This window comes from Poecilia reticulata, linkage group LG17 (assembly GCF_000633615.1).
Source record: "Poecilia reticulata strain Guanapo linkage group LG17, Guppy_female_1.0+MT, whole genome shotgun sequence".
NCBI lineage: Eukaryota > Metazoa > Chordata > Actinopteri > Cyprinodontiformes > Poeciliidae > Poecilia > Poecilia reticulata.
In genome coordinates, this window is record NC_024347.1 from 8,765,460 (window position 1) to 8,785,313 (window position 19,854).

The 19,854-nt window shown below is 43.3% G+C and overlaps 1 protein-coding gene across 2 annotated transcripts in view; it reads right to left on the minus strand.

Annotated features, from left to right (window-relative positions):
• Positions 1-18,776, minus strand: part of paxip1 (PAX interacting (with transcription-activation domain) protein 1) — a 23,899-nt gene extending 5,123 nt beyond the window's left edge. Inside the window, exons 1-22 of one of the 2 annotated variants that reach the window (XM_017310206.1) lie at positions 18,558-18,776; positions 16,496-16,630; positions 15,068-15,111; positions 14,835-14,898; positions 14,586-14,696; positions 11,862-11,937; positions 11,227-11,715; positions 11,016-11,107; positions 9,482-10,199; positions 9,318-9,412; positions 9,147-9,242; positions 7,907-8,044; positions 7,618-7,739; positions 7,339-7,523; positions 5,770-5,813; positions 4,633-4,700; positions 4,437-4,539; positions 4,188-4,353; positions 3,987-4,087; positions 2,322-2,456; positions 2,085-2,160; positions 1,918-1,978 (exon numbers count right to left, since the gene is read on the minus strand). In XM_017310206.1, coding sequence (XP_017165695.1) covers positions 1,918-1,978; positions 2,085-2,160; positions 2,322-2,456; positions 3,987-4,087; positions 4,188-4,353; positions 4,437-4,539; positions 4,633-4,700; positions 5,770-5,813; positions 7,339-7,523; positions 7,618-7,739; positions 7,907-8,044; positions 9,147-9,242; positions 9,318-9,412; positions 9,482-10,199; positions 11,016-11,107; positions 11,227-11,715; positions 11,862-11,937; positions 14,586-14,696; positions 14,835-14,898; positions 15,068-15,111; positions 16,496-16,630; positions 18,558-18,638 — 3,200 coding nt within the window. In that variant the 5' untranslated portion in view covers positions 18,639-18,776. Of the gene's footprint in view, positions 1-1,917; positions 1,979-2,084; positions 2,161-2,321; positions 2,457-3,986; positions 4,088-4,187; positions 4,357-4,436; positions 4,540-4,632; positions 4,701-5,769; positions 5,814-7,338; positions 7,524-7,617; positions 7,740-7,906; positions 8,045-9,146; positions 9,243-9,317; positions 9,413-9,481; positions 10,200-11,015; positions 11,108-11,226; positions 11,716-11,861; positions 11,938-14,585; positions 14,697-14,834; positions 14,899-15,067; positions 15,112-16,495; positions 16,631-18,557 lie in introns of both variants that reach the window. The other variant, XM_008433559.2, reaches the window with a different exon arrangement.
• Between the last annotated feature and the right edge of the window lie 1,078 nt (positions 18,777-19,854).

The window sequence follows — 19,854 nt, forward strand, 5'->3', positions numbered from 1 at the left end:
CTGGAAGAAGTGGCTGGGGAGAGGGAAGTCTGGGCCTCCCTTCTGAAGCTGCTGCCCCCGCGACCCGACCCCGGATAAACGGAAGAAAATGGATGAATGGATGAAATTTAAAATCTTTTAATTTATGTATGCCTAAACAATTGAATTAAATTTAACAGCATTGATCATCTCAATAAACAAGTGTTACATTTATGTATCTGTGGTCTGTTTTAAAGTATTGGTGTTTATGGGGCCCCTGAAGCCCCTGAATCCCTGATGGAGCCGCTGACTTAATTTGGATTAAAGAGAAGTGCAAATTTGTTGTTTTTAGAAGAGTTGTGGGTTTAAATAGCATTTCACTGGAGATGTTTTCCCGTAACATATAATTACACAGTAATACTTTTACAGTTCCTGTCAACTTAACATCTTTTAATACAAAAACACGGTGGACTGCCTCGACTGTGGACCGCCGTGACTTATATTTGTACATTTTCTGCTCATCCACATCTGAAGTGACACGCCTCTCTCTGACTACAGGATGTCCATAGCTGGAAATATATTGTGCAGATATCTCCAGCTATGGAGATATTTGCACAATCTCCATAGCTGTGTCCGAATTCAGGGTCTGCATTCTTCGAAGGACGGATTTGTAGGCCGATTATGTCATAGCGTGGCATAATCGGCCACGCTATGACATAAGACTCCTTTAAATGTATCCTTCAAATGCGTCCTTTTCCCCAGATTTGAAGGATGGGTCCGATGTATCCTTCACGGCCCACGATATCCCATAATTCATTGCGCGTTAAAACGGGGCGTTCAGGTAGAGCATCAATGGCGGTGAATAGCGACAAATTATTTAGCTATATAACACTTTAAATGACACAACGTGATTTGGTACGTTTTTAGGCGAGAACGTAAGTGTGTAAATCTCAAATATCTGCTCGGTTCATCGATCACCTAATTGCAATATTGCTCTGACATTTTCGGACTTGTCTGCTACCGCTGCGTTAACAGCCAGCTCCCCTCGCCAGCTGTCAGCTGGCCGGGCGCTCCGGGTTCGGTACACCGAGAGAAAACGCCTAACTCCTGGCACACTGTTATAAAAACTCCCGCTAGCTTTCCCCAATGAGTGGGAGTTAAACACCGATATTATTCAGGCAGGTCTAGTTGGAAAATGTTTGGTTTATAAAGTATTTCAAAGCAGAGCACATCGGTTTGATTAATTAATTAAAGTTAAGCCTTCAAACATAATAGGTTTATTTAACCGTAATGTCCGATCTGCAATGTGGAGAGTATTATATTTGTAAATGAATAATTTGTATTCCTTGTAGAAAAGTGCAGTACACATTTGAACATTTTAGAATCAAACTAAGAGATTTTTTTTACTATGGAACATCCTTAATATAAAATATGAAGAATAATATAGAAATCAGTAATACATGACTGGAAAAACAAACTTTGACTCCGTTGTTTTTTTTTGTCTTCTCTGCTCTCTGCTTCACGCTGTCACGGTTGCTTGGCAACATGAGTTACGCTGAGGTGGGGGCGGGGACAGTTGGTGAAGGCTACACCTGTCGGAATCCACAGATATTTATCTTCCGGTCTTAGTTTATTCCCGGCCTTCGAAGGACCTGTCCTACGTAGACCAGTCCTTCGAAGGATGCTGACCCTGAATTTGGACATAGCTCATGTCTGATGGGTTTAGAACACAACATTGGCTTAATGTGTGTCTGATGTTGAACCACAAGGAGACTTTCAGTGCCTAAACTTTATTTTCCTCAAATGACTGGTCAAACTGGTGTATCCTCACATTTTTTTTTTTGCATATATTTTTTTAAGTGAAATGTTTACAAAATAAATCATATTTGCAACCAAAATGGTTGCAGTCAAAAAACTCTGATGCAACTCTGAACAGCAGCTGTTACTGGGAAAGGATATGACTCATAATCCAGTTTCTGGGTGAGAACTCCAGTCAAGATGAACTCTGCATTGTGGACATCTGGGACAGAAAAGCAGAGGCAACATCAGACATATAAAGCAGGGCTTTGGTGTGTGTGTGTGTGTGTGTGTGTGTGTGTGTGCGCGTGTGAAAGAGAGAGACCCACCGATGTTTTTCATGAAATATTCTCTGCACAAGTGGAGATCATTATCACAGGAAATTAAAATGATCTCTGGAAGGTTCTGGACGAGAAAGAAAATGCAGGAGAAACTCTTGGTTATGTCATGTTGCTTTTGCTCAGACATACACAGCAGTCCTTCATCCTGACTTCTTTTTAAAGAGGATATTAGGTGTGTGTGATGGTGTATTTGTGTGTGAGGTCACAGCATATCTGCTGAAGTACCTTGTTCTGCTTGTGCTCCATGATCTTTCTATAGGAGGGCTGTTTGACCAGCAGTTTCCCTCCAGCGCTCTCTAGGATGGCCTTCATGGTGCTGAGGCTGGGACAGATTCCCGGGGTCAGGTAGAAATACTTCCCCTTCAGCACCACAAACACAGAGACAGATTAAACACATATGCACAAACAATACTGCAGTCTGCAGTACTGGGTATTAGTGCACATTAAGGTGTATTTGGGGTTAAGTGTTCTTCTAGATCAGAGGTCTCATTCTCACGGCCTGCAGGACGATGTCTGGTGGTCCCCACCGTGATATGACAGTATAATATTAGTGCGGCCCACAGGGTGAGCGAACCTCTGAAGGAAGTCCCGCCCGCCGCTCCTCGTCATGGCTGACATTAGGTGCTAGGCTAAGCTACACTGACTTCATGCACACTATGCTTGTAACAATAGTGTGACGGATGATGGAACAGTCCGGTACCAGTTGCCTTTTTTTGCAGTCACCATTTCGGTACTTTCTACCATTAACAAATCTCACGATCAAACGCAGAAAAAAGGCGACTGCTACCGGGCTGCTTGTCATCACGCTGTTGTGACAATAGAAACGGAAATGACGTCATGCGTCGAGACGTTCTCCATACGTTGCTAGCTGGCTAAAGACTTCTATAAAACGTAGAACAAGAGCAACGACAAGTGGAATAAACTCAATTTTGTTACACCTTCATCATGTCTTTGTCAATCCATGTATTGGAGAAATAATTAAATGTTGATGACATTTGAGGATATTTTTTAAATGTTTTTTGTGGAATCCCAGCCTCACCCAGACTCTGTTTCCAGCAGTCCCCAGGTAAATTGAGTTTGAGACCCCTGCTCTAGAGGGAATGTTAATTAGTGGATGGAGCATTTGGACAAATCGTTCCTCTACAGGTCTGAATAACTGGAAGAAATCACAGATTAAACCTGATTAAGGATGAAAGAGCTGCTTTTAAGACGAGCTGGAGGCATTGGATGGATAAAACACTGAGGAGGATTTTGCTCTAAATATGAAGGACATTGAACCTTAACTACCAAAGCTGTAGTGGTACACAAAAACAGTTTAGTACATTCTCTTTTGCTTCAATGAAGAGAAACAGAAAATGGCCACAATAGGTCAGACAGCCAGTAAATGGTCAACACTGGATTCTAGGATCTTTTTCATTAAGGTTAAATTTGGACGTTTTGATAGACAGTTTAGTGTACCAGATGTACTTGAATGCATCATAAACTTTGTTTTCGTTAAGGCACTAAATGATGGTGATGATGATGAAAAGCCCTCTACTCTTGGGAACTGGTGCAGGGTTTTGGACTGGTTGAACGTCCCAAGTAGGTGGATTTGGACTTCAGCTGATTCTTCTTTGGTCTCAGTGATTTTTATGTTGTTTCTGGTGAGTCCTGTCACTAAATGCAGTGTGAGCTATCTTTCAAGTCCTACTGTTGTTGAAAGATGCAGATGCTGTCAAAGAAAGACCAGAGACAGCTGGGAGTCCTCTCTGTCTTGCTGTTCCTTCTTAAATGGCTTTCCTCTCTTCCAGCTAACCTACCTAAAGCCATCAGCAGGTCTGAAGAGAAACTGCTCATACTGTCTTGTTTCCTACATGGGGACGGGAGGCGGAGGGTCTACTTAGTTCCAACCTTAAAGAGAGGAGCAGTGTGGGCTCTCTTCAGAGACTCCTCCAGACTGAAGCTGAACAACACCTCTGCCTCTGCATCCCTCAGAGTGTAACTCTGCTCATCTGCAACACACACACACGCGCGCACACACACACAGAGCAGAGATCAGGGAACAGAAGAACAAACAGACCAACAGAACTGAGCAGCACAGCATGGACTCACCCACAAACTTCTGGCTCCTCCAGCTCTCCTCCAGCCACTCTGGTGTGACGATGTGTTTGATCACAGACATGGCGGACAGGAACTTGACGGTGCGCGTCACCTTGCTGGTCAGCAGGTGTGTGGCCTTCTGACTGCTCTCTGCCACCTCCCCACCTAGAGCATGCAGCTGCTGCAGGACAGAGACAGCAGCATGGAGCAGCTGGAGCAGAGGCCAGCAGCTCTGGCTTCCTCGGCTCCAGCTTACATTACCTTGGTGTACTGCTGGACCTGCAGCGGCTCAAAGCCAGTCAACATGACCCGGGGAGTGGACTCTGGAGGAAGCTTCCTGTTGGGTGATTGGATCTCCTCCAGTCTGTTCAAACACACACACACACGCGCATTGTTGACCCAAGCAGTATGAGAGCAAGGCTATACGTTCAGTGGCAGACATCAGGCTGCAGCAAACCTGGCCTTCTTGTTTGAAGGTGGGTTGGTAGAATCAGAGATCTTCTGCTTCTGGAGAAGCTGGAGGTTCTGCAACAGAAACAACAATATGAGCCAAAACAGGCCACGTCCTGCCCCACTCTGCTGCCTGGAGCAATGCTTAAAAATGTTAGAGACAGGGTTACAGCTCTTCATTTGTGAGGAATTATGTTGGACATTTAGTGTGGCAAATTCTTGAAAGTTTTAATAAAACAAATAAAAAATTTTATCATTCACTTTTTAAATGTTGGGATGATTGAAAAAGATTTGATCCTGAATGTTGCTGATTTAGTGATTGTGCTGCCATACAGACAGATAATCAGCATCTGATCTTTATCGGTTCATTGAAACACAGACAAGCTGAAAATCACATTATGATTTGAATCACTATTCTCCCCACAGATAAGATTAAAAGACTAAGAGTACAGCTGCATTATCAGCAATCATTAACAATCTGACCTGCAGATCCAAATTTCAGCTGATACCAATTTTTTTTTGTCAGAAAAGTCACTAAATACATTGACAAATTTGCTAAGTTGGCAGTGGGATGACTAGCCCATGCAGCTGTGACCTGGTGGGCCAATCTGTCAATCTGTTTCTTACTACTGAGCAAAAGGGGACAGTGGCTGATTTTCAGTCCTTTGTGGAGGGAGAGAAGATTGGTGGATGAGATCGGCTTCACATGGAAGCATCAGTCGATCACCCTGATGAAGAAAATCAGGGCTTATTTATCAGTGCATCCCTAGAAAAACCTTTATTGGCATTTATGACCCTGGACGCTTCCTGTCGTGGGTTGCCAGGTTTTCACGTGTCCAATGCTGCCCCTCTGGGGCTCTTGGCTCCCACTCAGCAACTTGAAGCTTCATCTTTTGCAGAAAACCTTCTGGAGAGTCTGACCCCCAAGTGACATGAAAATCCCACCTTAACTGGTAAAATATTGTTTGCATAAATTTGAGGTTTGTCTGTAATAAACCTCAAAATGAGAGATCTCTGCTAGAAAACAAGCAGGATTCCAATGATGGCGTCAACATAAACCTTTTTCTAAAATGCTAACATTCAAAATGCTCAGGCTAGCTTGTTTGTGTTGATGGTTTATCTGCAGACAGTGGAGCTTACTTACCACGAGAGCTTCAGTAGTTACTTTGACTGGAGTTCTCCAAGCAGCTAAAACACAGAGCAAAACTGCAGTCAGCCCTCAGCTGGAACCTAAAGCTTATTTTCTACCCAACTCAAATTCAAAAATACTTGATTAATCCCAAAGGGAAATTAAATGTTGTTGGAACTTATTTTATCCTTTCAGATCAACCTTTCTTCTTGTTTCTACAACCTGACAGTCAGCTGAAACCAAAAGTGGTGGGGCTGCAGAAGCTGACCCGCCGATGTTATGCGCTGATCCACCTCTTGAGGTCACAGCACAGTAACGAGTGAGCTGCTAGGCCAACAGAACCAGTGTGATAGTGTTCCAAAGTGAAATCAGCACCTCCATCTTGGTCAATGTGTTCCTGCTGCTTGTGCACATTTTAGAAAACTTAAAATTTTGCAGAATAGAAAATATGAAGAGGGTGCGTTTCCATCCAGGGTTTCCCCCAGTGCATTATAAGCCTGGCGGGCCACCAGGCTTAGCATTGCTTATTTTTTCAAGTCTTTTTAAAATGTTTGTATTTTTTAAGGCTTTATACTTGGTGTTCTTAATCTTCCAATCTTTCAGTAACACTTAATTATCACTCACAATTAACACTTAAAGTAACAATTATTGAGTGATTCAAATTTCCTGTCAACTTGAAACATTTTTTAACTCAAAAACACAACGGGCTGCTGGATGAATGACTGACCTAGCGCCCAACCACCGGGCTTACCAAGATTTTTTGGGGAAAACCACTGGTGTGGAGCAAATCAAACAAGTGAAACATGATTTTGTCAGATGTTGACGCCACGCACGGCTGTAATAAACAAGAAGTAGAAGGTTACCAACCAGCATGAACCACACATCCCAGAATAACACCAACAATCCTTCCCTCTGAGCTGGAGGTTTGGACTTCTTTGATGTATGTCATAGTTTTGTGCCCCTCATAAGACATCTACCCAGTAGTGGATGGGAGTGTTCCCTACTTTAGAACTTCTTCTGCAAATTTGTTTCTCCACTTCTTTAACTTTTATTCAGAATAGCCAAAACCACATCAACATTGTTTTTACAAAATGGAGGTCATTTTCAATTTTGCAGTTTCTAATACAATACAATACTTCAAAATGTGCATTAAAAATGCTGTTGGAAACAAAACATTAGTGTTGTAGCAATCCTGCTGACCAAACAACATCTGGTCTTCTTTCTGTTGTGATTGATGCCGATTTCTGATTCCAGCGGCTACCTGGCTGAGTGACTCGGTGTGACAGACACAGACCGACTTGTTCCTCTCTTCTGGACTGAACCTTTAACAAAAACATTAAGGTGGCACCAAGGCGCCATCATCCCAGATGCAACATGCTACAGGGTCACTGTGCCACTGTGCAGCCCTGGAAAACATTTTAAATATCCCAAATACATAAACAAACCACAAAAAAATAAAATGGACTATGAGGTGTCTGTAAACAAATATACCCTTCAAAGTAAATTCAGCATTGGGCTGCTTATTATTATTATTATTATTACCCTCATTTTATTGATTGATTGCTCAACGCAAGCTGGACATACCAAGCAGGTTCTGGACCAGCTGGGGGTTGGGCATCAGCGGCTCAGGCTGAGTGTACACCGAGTATCTGCTGTGCTGAATCTGCCGCAGTGCTTCAAAGTTACCCAGCAGGATATCACACAGCCACTGAGCGTTGACACATGGGATCTTCCACTCCTTGGCCTTCTCGTATTTCATCCCACCAGGTCTGAGGAGAGATCAGAACAAAATGTAGCTTTGCTCACACAAGCTAGTCCAGCTCACTCCGTTATTGTCCAGTGGACAATAATGATCTGTCTTACTCTTTGCAGATGAGGACGGTGTTACCACGGCACAGATAGCCTGTGTACCTGGCACCAGCCAGGTAGGCCATCAGCTTCAGGTCATCCCTGTCTGAATCCACGAAGCCGGTCACTGACAGGATCTGAAGGGAGGAGCAGACACTCAGCAGTTAGAGAACATAGCCATGCTGATGAGAGGAGCCTCAGACAAGCGACGAGAACTGACAGCTAGCCCGGTTTGCTGCAGAACCATGAGGGATCTATGGACTCAGTGAAAACAGAGCAGCAACTGATTTCTAGCTGGACTTACATGCTGAGAGCACGGCTTGGCACCAGGAGGGAAGGCGAAGGGCAGATGGAGAGTCCGATGAGGAGGAACCATTTTCTTCTTCTTCAGCACAGTGCTGAGCCAGTGAGCCGTCACACAGCGCTTCCCCTCTCGAAGGGCCTTTCAGAGGAAACAGGAAAATGTTTAACATTGTTTTTAGTAAGGGATTTTCATTAACCAGAAATTGCACAAATGGAAATTCTGACAATGAATTTGCTTAATGTAAATATAGCAATTTCTATAAAACTTGTGCCTTTCGATTAAAAGTTTTTGCATTGGGATGAGGTGCTTTTTCAGCTGTATGTCGAAATACATGTATTTCACAGAACTGCAATGGAACATTTTTTGCATCATGAGTCACATGATCGACAACCGGATGTTACTACTGGAGAAAACTAGGGATGAACAAAATGCAGTTTTCTGGCTGGTCACCGATTACTGACCCTTAAGAAGCCTGACCTGCCGAATGCTGCCCAATACCATTTTTTTGTCTGAAATGTTGCGAAATATAGCAGGAAAATCCCTCAGTTGGTAACAGTGGGGCAACTATTGTAAACTGCAAATCTGGAGGGCCGGTCAGACAGTCAAACCTCTCTCACTGCATAGCAGAAAGAATGGTGGTTGATTTTTACACCTTTGCTGAGGTAGATAAGATCGGCTTCATACGCAAGTATCAGCCGATCACTGATCTCCCAAACTTAAGGAAATTGGCACCGACAAATCACTGTGCCCCTAGTGAAAACCACAAAGATGATGACAGGAAGTAGTAGGAGAAACCAAAAGTGGTCATAAGAAGTTATGTGTCATTTGAACATGTTGAATCCATAGCTCTTCTATAAATTCACTGAATACAATTTCCCAAAATGCTGCACACTCCAACGCCAGAATGAGACGGGAACGTCTCCTCTGATGGATGATGACGAGTGCCATGACTGAATTATGAATATATATCATGTAACTGTTTACATTCAGTGCTGCCATGATTTTTAATGACTTATCTCATGAGCAAGCTCATTCACATGTGATTTTAATTACATTTATTATTTAAGCAATTGCAAAATTATGCTTATTGGCATTTGCAAGAAATAGATGAAGATTTGCACATGTTTGTAATGGAAACAGCTAGAAACACACGGTGGCCCACCTCTCATCTGACAACCTTTCTACTTTGTCAATATAACGCATTAGTAGCAATATGACTGAGTCCCATGATGCACCCTACCTGTACATACATGTTGCTGACTTGACTCTCACATAACAAATGAGTGCAACGGCTGGTCAAAGTGGGGTCCACAACACCTCCACACGCCTGGATAACCTGAAACAGAGGGTCAGGTCAGGAGCTGAAGCCAACATGTTCTTTCCTAAGAGCTCTGATTGATGCGAGTTCTACCCTCTTCCATGTGGCCAGCAGCTGCTTGTCAGCCATCTGTTCAGGGTAGTCGGCGATGGCAAACACACAGCCCAGCAGGAAGCCGTCCTGGGGAACTGAGACACAGCACAAGTCAGACTCTGATAGCTGCAGAGACACTGGTGATGTGACTGGGTTGCACTTACTGTCCTGACCCTGCTCATGTCCAAACAGCTGGCTGATGTGAGACTGCTGCTGCTCCTGCTGCTGCAGCTGAGGGGGCAGCGGAGTGGCCGTCTGCTGTTGATGATGCTGCTGCAGCGCCGGCTGGTTCTGATGCTGCAGCACCTGCTGGTTCTGATGCTGCAGCACCTGCTGCTGCAGGTGCTGTTTCTGGATCTGTTGCAGGTGCTGCTGCTGCAGGAAATGCTGCTGTTGCTGTTGAAGATGCTGTTGGTGAAACTGTTGCTGATTCTGCTGCTGCTGCAGCATCTGCAGGCGCTGCTGCTGTTGAAACTGCTGTTGCAGCTGCTGGAGGCCTGGCCGCAGCAACTGCTGAGGTCGCAGCTGCTGCTGAGAGAACATCTGCTGCTGGTGCATCTGCTGCTGCTGCATAAACTGCTGCTGCTGGGGAAATCCTTGCTGCTGCGCCACCTGTGATTGTTGCTGCTGCAGCTGCATCATCTGCTGCTGTTGAAGGTGCATCATGGGATGTGTTGGTTGCTGTGGTAACTGCTGATGCTGTTGACCAGCCTGATGTGACTGCTGCTGCAGTAGTTGCTGTTGCTGCTCTGCTGTGAGTGGCAGTCTAGGAAGTTTACTTTGACTAAACTGAGGAGGATTGTTGCTGTTCAGAATCTGAACATGGCTCTGATTGGTCTGCTCCACAGGCTTCGTCTGATTGGCTGCCAGGTTCTGGATGATCTGCAAAAAAGTTCAAGACGGTCAAAGTTTCCTCTTGAAACTTTATTTAATTTTTGTATTGTGTTTTCTCAAGTCCTCCTCAAAAAGATTTTGCTTTCATTTAATCTCCAATGACCAGTTGTTTTAGGGAAAGTCTAATTTGAATACAAATTTGTTTTGATTTTCTAAAGTATTTTGTAGATATATTTAAACTTTGTCCAAATTCTGTCCCAGGTTTTCACAAAATAATTCAAAGGAAAAATCACAAAAACATTTTAAGGTCAGAAGTTTGATTATAATAACGAACCTAAGTAATAAGAAGTATCTGTGATTCTGGTCCTATTATTTACTTAGTATTTAATCAATACTAAAATATGCATCATTGAAAACCTCTATATCTGCATCAGTTCATCTCAAACTGGATTTTATAAAGAACTTCCATAAAGTTTAAGCACTTGGAGTTTCAAGCTACATATGTACTGTTCATACTCCCCGTGTACTCCCACTGTTCATGAACAATGAAACGGCCCTTTGGTTTAAGCAGATGTTTGTCACAGTTTCTCAGCTGCAGGGGGAGCTGAGCCTGATCCAGTCCAATATTCCTATTGGACGCCTACTAAGGATGTTTTTGGATGGGATGCCAGGCTGAGGCCCCACATAAAGATATCACTATTGGATGTTGCACGTCATATTTTGACTTATTTACCCGTGAAGGTTTACAGTTTCCAACTTTCAATTCAATTTATTTATGTAGTGCTAATTCACAGCAAATGTCATCTCAATCTAGCTTACAAGCAGCTAATGGGACATGGAAAATGAGTCAGTCGGATTTCTTACATGTGCGACTGCGGGCCGATTTGCTGGCTGCATGTCAGAGTTGTTGGTGATGTTGCGGAGCGTTCTCATAGTTGGGTTCCATCCATCAGGACCTGAAACAGACACATGGAACCTTTATTAGCAGGTCCACCAGTTAGCAACAACAGTCATATCTTCGGTGGAGGCAGAATGCCGCAGGGTCCGGAACGTTACCGGGTCTGGCTTTACTGACCTTGCTGTGCAACTCGGGCCTCTGCAGCTAGCGGACCTCCACTGCCAGGAACTGGGGCTGCGGTGGCACACAGGTTGATCAGTCCACTGCCCGCAGAGGAACCCGGATCTTTGACAACAGCTGGCCCGACCCGCTGCCTCGCTATACCAGCAACGGTCGGTGTGACGACTTCAGCTGACGTCCAGTTCAGGTTGGTGCCCTCCTTTTCTGGGGATGAGTCATCATCTGAGTCGTCGAACATCCTCTCGCTGCGGAGCTCGGGTTTTCGGGGAGAGGTGGGTGAGACGGAGTTGAGACGTTTGGGTCCCGGTCGCCTGCGAGGGCTGGACTCCTCGCCAGAGGATCCACCGCTGGATGGTTGTGAGCGCCGGGGGCTGTAGCTCCCGTTGGAATGACAGCGCGCGTCATACGACTCGGCTTCGCTCTCCTCCTCCGACTCCACGTATGTGAGTCTGGGGTGATACAGACTCTCATCCTTCCTGCTTTTATCTGAAAAATGATAGAAAGACTTGAGCCATAAGTGAATAATCTCTCTCTTTCACAGTGACTAAGGTGTGCAAACACTAAGCTGTTACCAGCATCAGCCTACAGAAAGCATCCTGCTAGAATGATAAAGAAATGTGAAAGAAGTTCACCTTTTACAGAATCTGTGATCCAGTCTGGAGTGACAATCTTGATGCCCGGGTGTTTCAGGGCACACTCAAACTTGGCCTGGAAACAGGAAAATGATGATGGTAATGTCTGATAAACAGAGGTTGCCATAGACAACGAAGACCGTTTTAACTTCACCACTTTCTCTCAAAACCACAAACCAGTTTTTCTTTATCAAAATGGTATCAGTATCTGCCCATACCAAATCTCAACAGGGTTTCGCTCAGTACATTGCAAGCCTGGTGGGCTCCCAGGATCTACTTGCCCCCCCTGCCAGGCTAAGCATTGCTTGTTTTTGAACAAAGAAGAAAATCAAACCGGACTGCAAGGATCTCTTCTGCACTGAGCATTTAACTAGTAAGGCAGAATCTTTCCTGTAAGATGGATTTATAGTTGGCGCATTGAACAGGGCATGAAGCTGTGAGCGTGCACCAACCAGTGTTCCCAGTCGGCCGGTGGATCAGTGGACCAATGGAGGAAATGCCCCACTTGCCTCGTAGTCACGCAGCACGCTGGTTTCATTTTATTTTTTGAGGTGACACGATGCATCAAACTGCACCGTATCAAATGCTTTGTCTACTTACAGTGAGGCATAGAGAAGCGGAAAGGAGTAGCGGCGCGAACGGAGCAGCTGCAAAAGCCGTGAGATCGCGAAATAATGCAAATTTCGACTGGTAGCATTCACTTCGTAATTAGTTTTTAGCTTAGCGGTTTCTGTTCTGTATATAAAGAATTACCTTAAGAATGAACATGGGTTGATAACATCCGCAGCGGGGGAGCAGCGGCGCTGTGTTTTGAGCAGGAAGACGAAGAGGAAAAACCCGCAGCCGGAACCCGCGGCGCAGTGAGGATTTCCATGATAACAATGGCTGATCGATCATTCTTATTAGCAACAGACAAAGAAGATCAGAGAGTGAGAGTACGATGAGATCCTGGCAGTCTGAGAGGCAGCTACTCAGAGACCCAAGCAGGGGAATAGCGGCGCTGCGTAGCTGCAGGGAGTCGATCACTACGGGGTGAGGCCAGTGGCGCAAAAAGTGGGTATGCAGGGTATGCAACGCATAGGGGCGCAGCATCAGAGGGGGCGCCAAAACCCCCTCTGGAGGGGGCGGCGCGCTGATGATGTCTGCCCATACACTTCAGCGCGCCTTACGCTCCTTCACCTCGCGCACATAACGAGGTAAATGTAGCGAGTTTTACCCTTCACGTATCGTATACTCGGAGGGGGGGCGTCGCTCTATGTTTTCGCATCCACCTGAATAATGTGTAGTTGCGCCACTGGGTGAGGCGGAGCCACGTCTTTAGCAGTTAGAAGAAAGCAACTTACAGCCACGGCTAACCCCGGGAGCCAAGGCAGAAAAGCCTTTTTCCCCATAGTCCAAAAGACTGCATTTGTGGCTGCATTTTTACTCCAAAATGCAGCCACAGTGTCCAAAAGAAAAAACATAAGTGTACTCAATCATTTGCATATTGAGAGTCTACAGAGGCCGATAATCTTCCCACTCTGCTCCTGGATTACCGTTTAAACTTTTGAGTTTTATGTCAAATCCACATGAATTAAATGACATGAACTAATTCTCTCATCTTTGATTCATTTTGTCCAGCTGCAGACTGTTAGACTGTCAAATCATAGTCAGGTATTGTGTAGTTGGTGCTTTTAATCAGTTTTCAGTTAACTAAATTCAAGTCTATGGAACACAAAATGTCACTAAAATCACTCTGTATTTCTAAAATCTTTCAGAAAATTGTAAAAATGCACTGAATCGTATCGGATCGAATCATTCAACAAATATCGTGATACATATTGTATCGTGACCAGAATATCGTATATCGTATCATGAAATTATTGTATCACTACACCCATACTCCTTTGAGCAGCTACTTATGTATATAAGTGATCGTCTACACACCTTGATCACTTTAAAAATAATCAAACTTTCTCTGAGGATAAATGTGGTTTAGTTTCATTGTTTACATTTAAATAATAAAAGATTAAAATTATGACAGAAAATCGGGTCTGAATATCACTAAATGGAGTCAGATTTCAGTATATTTAGGTGAGTTTTGGCACTTTGTAGTTTGTTATTGTCCACAATGTTTGCATGGATGCCGCACATTTTCACAGCAGGTAAAAGTATTGCGTTTATTTATGCAAACTTTCGCGCCACATTCATTTTTATACTTCTAACTGGTGCGTAAAATATGGTGATGCACATTTTTTGTGCGTTCGCAAGCTTTATACATGAGGCCCCTGCTGTTATAACTTGGAATCTTCTCAGAACTGGTGACTGACTCACCTCAAGTGCAGCTGCTGAAATATGCTTTTATTTCCACTCCATTCTTTAGAGACAAACATTCTAAACCAGAAAGTTTCACCTGGAAACTTTGCCTAGAAGGGAAGCAGAAAGCTCTCTACTCTCAAAGAGTACACTCTTTGTTCAGAAGAGCATGACCTTGTGAGGAAACAGAAGGTCAACACAAGCTGCATCCCATCTGAAGTCCTTGACTCAGTGCTGCACATGTGAGTACAGGCGCTGACAACTAAAGGTACAAAGATAATATCCTGCAGTTCCTCCAGCAGGAATAAACTTGCCCTACTCTAGATCTTGTCCTCGTTATTGTTATTATTACTTAAATGCTCAATTTTTAGTTAAGAGTAACACAATGTGAATGAGCAAATGGAAACTGGAAGCAGAGTATGCACTTACGCCTTTTGGCTCCTTCACCACCAGGTGGGTCACCTTCTTGTTTAGGTTCAGCTGACATTCACCACCATAAAAGGTAAGGAACGCCCACAGGGCATTGAGATCATCTGGAAGCTGTGCATGAACACACACGCACACACACACACACACACACGCACACATTTTTAGAACTCATAAAAAACACTCTGGTTCATGGTGAAAAACAAAGGGCAAACCATAGCCAAAAAAAAAAAAAAAAAAAAACATACTTACCCTAGGAAGGCAAGCTGTCACACCAAAAAATATCTGGCCTGATTCTGGAGAGAATCCAGTTACTCTGGAGTTCCACAGTCACAGAAAAACGACACAGGTCAAAATACAGATATTAACTGATCATTTAAACCACCATGCTAAAGCAAGGCTTTTCCTCTCAAATGTGGACATTTTGCTATTTATATGATGTAACCACAGCATGAGGTCATGAGGACTTGGCAGTGAAAGGATACGGTAAGAGGTCTCCACATCGGACAGACAGAATCACCCAGGATGGCTGTAGAGCAACAAACAGACGCTCATATTAAAGGCACAGTTCACTCACTGTTAGTGCTCCTGAGGTCTGCTGGTTAGTGACATCAGCATCGCTCATTCAGCATGTTTGTTTAAGCCAGTACTTCTCAAATAGTGGGGCGCGCCCTCGCAGGGGGGCGTGGCAAAGTGTCAGAGGGGTCCATGCTTAACTGATAAACAAGCCTCCAATCACTAGGTGGCAGCAGTGTTCAAACTAATCAACACGCTGCCTGTTAAAGCCAGTAGAAGTAGCTACACAGCCCTGTTGTAAACGGAGCAGAAGAGGAAAAAAAACGGAGTGAAGGATACAAGCACGGGTGTTTTGAAATACATTTACCCTCATAGAGGAGAGATGGAGAAGTTTGACAGTGAAAAGAGAAACGGCAGCAGAGGTCAGTAAAGCAAGTATGATGGAGTTTTATGGCCAAGCTAAGAGATTTTTATTTTCACATACAAGAATACAGTCATAATACTACAAGAAGCAAGTGCTATTAAATTGAAGAAAGCTGACAAGTAACCAATGCCTACAGTTGTAAAAAGTTTTATTGTATTAAGTCTAAAAATGCAAATCCCAGTGAATCATTTCCACGTTTTCTCTTTCAAACAGAGTCTTGATTAAATGTTACTGATTCACTTAATAAACTGATTTTGAAAATTATTTTGAGGGTTAGAACAATAAAAACAGCGGTTTTGATAATGTCATACAATGCCGGAGCCAATGGTTTGTACAGATAGATTATTAAATAAGAACAGATTTGCAATGGTCACGGAGGGGGGGAGGGAGGAAGGCATGAAAAAAAAAAAAAAAAGATTCCAGAAAATAATTGAGAAACACTGGTTTAAGCCCAGACTGAAAGCACATCCGTTTCCCTGGCCTTCCACACCAGTGGAATTGCAAAGAAAATGTGCTACTGAACTAATCTGAGTTTTTGGGAAATTACTGCAAATTAAATTAAACTGAAATGAAGTATAGCTCGGTTTTTGTTGCTACCATTTCATTGTCAGTGTTTTTTCATATTTTTATAAAATTCTGCAACTTTACGCAGAGATTGAAAAAGTATTTACTTCATCCCATTTTAATCATTTAATTGTACAGATAATATTAACAAGCAAATGGAAACCTAAATAACCGATTCAGACAATTTATTCACAAAAAAGCTGATTTGAGAGGAAGATTTGCTAAGTACTGCTTTGACATGTGGGGACATGTCTACAGGTTTCAGCTGGATCCAAATGCAATGCCAGGATGTCCCATTCAATCTTTAAGCAGTAGGACACATATAATGATATTAGTGGAGCTAGCCTCTGATGCTGGGATACAGGAAGTCAGGGCCAAGCACATTTGGGCTGGGAAAAAACATGTTTACCTTGACCACAGGTAGATCGAACACCTCCCTTGATTCGCTCACTTCCGGGTTATCTCCATCCACTGCAATGATGTGAGTGGCCAGAGCATTATAGGACACCTCCTTTCCTTTTCCTGCTTTCAGCAGCTGCACCACCTGTAAAAAGAGTAGAAGACTCAGTGGACTCTGGGTCTCCTTCCAGGGACATGAGCCTGAAACCTCACCAGGGAGGGATGCATCCAGGGAACCACATCAGCCGCAAAAACCACAGACCCAATCCTAAAGCCACCAAAGCAGATCCCCTCAACGCCATGGCTGTGCCTAGAAATTTTGTCCATGAAAGTAATGAACAGAATCTGTGACACAGAGTCTGAGTCTCACCGGAAATTAGCCCAACTTACTGCCAGCAATGAAGACCAAGGTCTGGCACTGGTGACACTGAGAGCCAACAGAATGTGTCAAAGAACCTGCGTCTCCCCCAGAAACACAGTTGAACACCTTCACCAAATCCACAAAGCTAGTTGGGCTAACACCGATGCACCCTCCAGGGTCAAGAGTTTTATGACCAGAACCAAAACCACATTGATCTTCCTGAATCTGAGGTTTGACTATCCAATGGGCCCTCTTCTCCTGAACCCTTGACTAGACCTTATGAGGGAGGCTTAAGAGTGTGATGCCTTTGTAGCTGGAACACATTCTGTCCTTAGACTCCACGATGTCAGAAAATCTTATGATGGCAATAATATTGGTAAATATTGGGATGACAATATTAGGTGTGATAAATGCCTATTTTCCTCCATCTAATCTGTACTTCCTGCTACATGTTACCTTTAGCAGTTTTGGTAATGTCATGTATGTCAACTGTGAGTAAATTTTGCTGCCAAAAGACTGTCCTACTGGCTAGTTACATTAGCATAAAAAATACAACTTCAAAATTTGTAAAATGTATTGGACAACAATTACCGCTCTCCTAATAGTTCTTTGCTATATGAATACTGCGCCCACTGACATTGCGAAGACACTATAGTAGTGATATATTGTGCAGCCTTCCTCTCACTTTTGCTAGTGTGCCATGGGGCAGTCTGGCACTGGGCCCTCTGACCACCACCAAAAGGCAAGGAGGGTGAAGAATCTTGCCCAAAGACACTACAACAGAGACAACCGTACCAGCAACCAGCTGAATGAGGGATGAGCTTCTACCAAACTTTCACTTCTGGTTTACTGTTCGAATTCACTCTGTAGCACCTCACTTGGTACTGAAGTTGTAGGTAAACACTTCTATGCCATTGCCAATTCTGGTGGTTGGTGACATTTCCTGAACTAGTCTAAAGGACAATGGTAAGAACAAACATAAGAGTGCTTTATGTTTAGATTTTTTCCCTCCTTTCCTTTATTTATTTTTGGGATTTTTTTTAAACATAAATTTCAAACACATTCAAAGAAAATCTGCATGGACAGCTACAGGTGGGCTTGGTTTCAAATAATCAATGCCTTCCCAGAAAGCAGAAGACTCGGTCTTTAGTCCCGTCAGATACTCGGCAGCTGTTTCAGAGGAGTTGCATCGGCAGCGGCGGCTGAAGGAACCGGAACGCGTGCGCAGTAAGCGGCGTCCAGCTGGAGACGCTGACAGTAACAGGTTGATGTAAACAGACACAGAAGAGACATTTGCTTTGTGTTGCTCTACCTTAGGAAAGCAATCTAACAGCACTTGGGTAGGCTAAACATGGATTTAAGAAGAATAAGGGTTAACGTATGGCGGTATCCCTACAAGCTCAGATCTAAAGTCTACAGCTTGGAAGCTAACGGCTAACCTGAAAAACTCTTCTTGCAGTTTACAGGTTGAGCCGAGCTGCAGCTCTAAAGTAGATTCAACATAAAGTGAGTCATCGGCTGGCACCACGAACAGCGTCTCACAGCCGCATTAGAAGGAAGACTGATGGAATCCCGATGTTTATCATGTAGCATGTTGTCCTGTTAGCCTGCTAGTTAGCTTCCTCTGAACCGCCTCCTTCATTCTGAATGTGTTTGGTAGGATAGCATGTAAGCTTTGTAGCTATCGACAAGCTAACATCCAGGTCCTTACCTTTGGCTCAATGTCCCCAACCACGTAGAATTTAACGTCTTTGAAAAGTGCATCAGGAACCTTGATTTCCTCCTCAGACATGACTGTCCATGAACGGTGGAAGATTGCAAACCTGTGTGAAATGTGGAAAAGGAAGTATGTGTCTGACTGCTGCACACCAACAGGACAGTGAAGCGCCAAATCACTGAGCGGCGCGCGCCTTGGACTGCAGCACTGTGTCTGAAGCCAGAGGGGAGGCAGGAAAATCACATGGGGTTAATAATCCTGTCCCTTGGGGTACTCTCTTTCCCACGCAGGCATCGTCTTACACAATTTAGTTTTTAAGGAATGCAATTTAATAAAATTACTCGAATTCTACCTTGAAAAGTCCAGAAAAAGGGATTACACAGCCAAAACAACCCCATCAAATCCGACTTGGTATTTTTCTCCAACCTGCACACAGCTACGGTCTACCAGTAGCTTTTTTGCCTTCCCATTTTTGCATATTTCATAGCTTTGTAGGTATGAAATATGCAATAAAAATGTTTTGTAAACATTTTTCTAAATGTATATCACTTTTATACATTTAGAATTTTTTATATATGAATACAACTGAGCAGCAAACATTATCACAATGAATTAAGACTCGTTTTTTGTTGTTTTTTTGTTTTATAAATAGCAATAATATTTAATCCAATTTTATTAATCTCAAGAAAAGCAATGGATTTGATTGCAGATTTAAAAAAAATATTGCAATCATTTGTTCAAAAAAGGTTTTGTTTACTCCACTCCTAAATTTCAGCTCTATGTTTATGTACACGTGTACCCATAAAGAATTGTCTCTTGTCACTAGGGCCATATTTTACGCACAAGTCGGCATGTATAAAAATTTATTTTGCGTCAAAGTTTGCGCAAAGTTACGCACACTTTTTCGCTGGCGTGAAAATGTGCAGCCGCCACGCAAACTTTTTCTTTGGACAATATCAAACTACAAAGCGTCAAAACTCACCTAAATACACTGAAGTCTGACTACATTCGGTGTTATTTAGACCAAGAAGCATCAAATCCGATGTTTTTCATGATTTTAATATTTTATTGTTTGAAAGTAAACGATGAAACTGAACCTCATTTATCCTCAGCCAATAAGCTAACGCACACAAAATAAAGAAAATAAAAATAAAAGTATGTGAAAACCTCGCTCGAATCTAAACAGTACTTTTCATCAGTTTTTATCTCATAAAAATGTAACGCATTGGTCCATGAGCGATCTAGAAAAATATTTATGGGGTGGCAAGAGGGGGGCAGGGATTATTTTAGG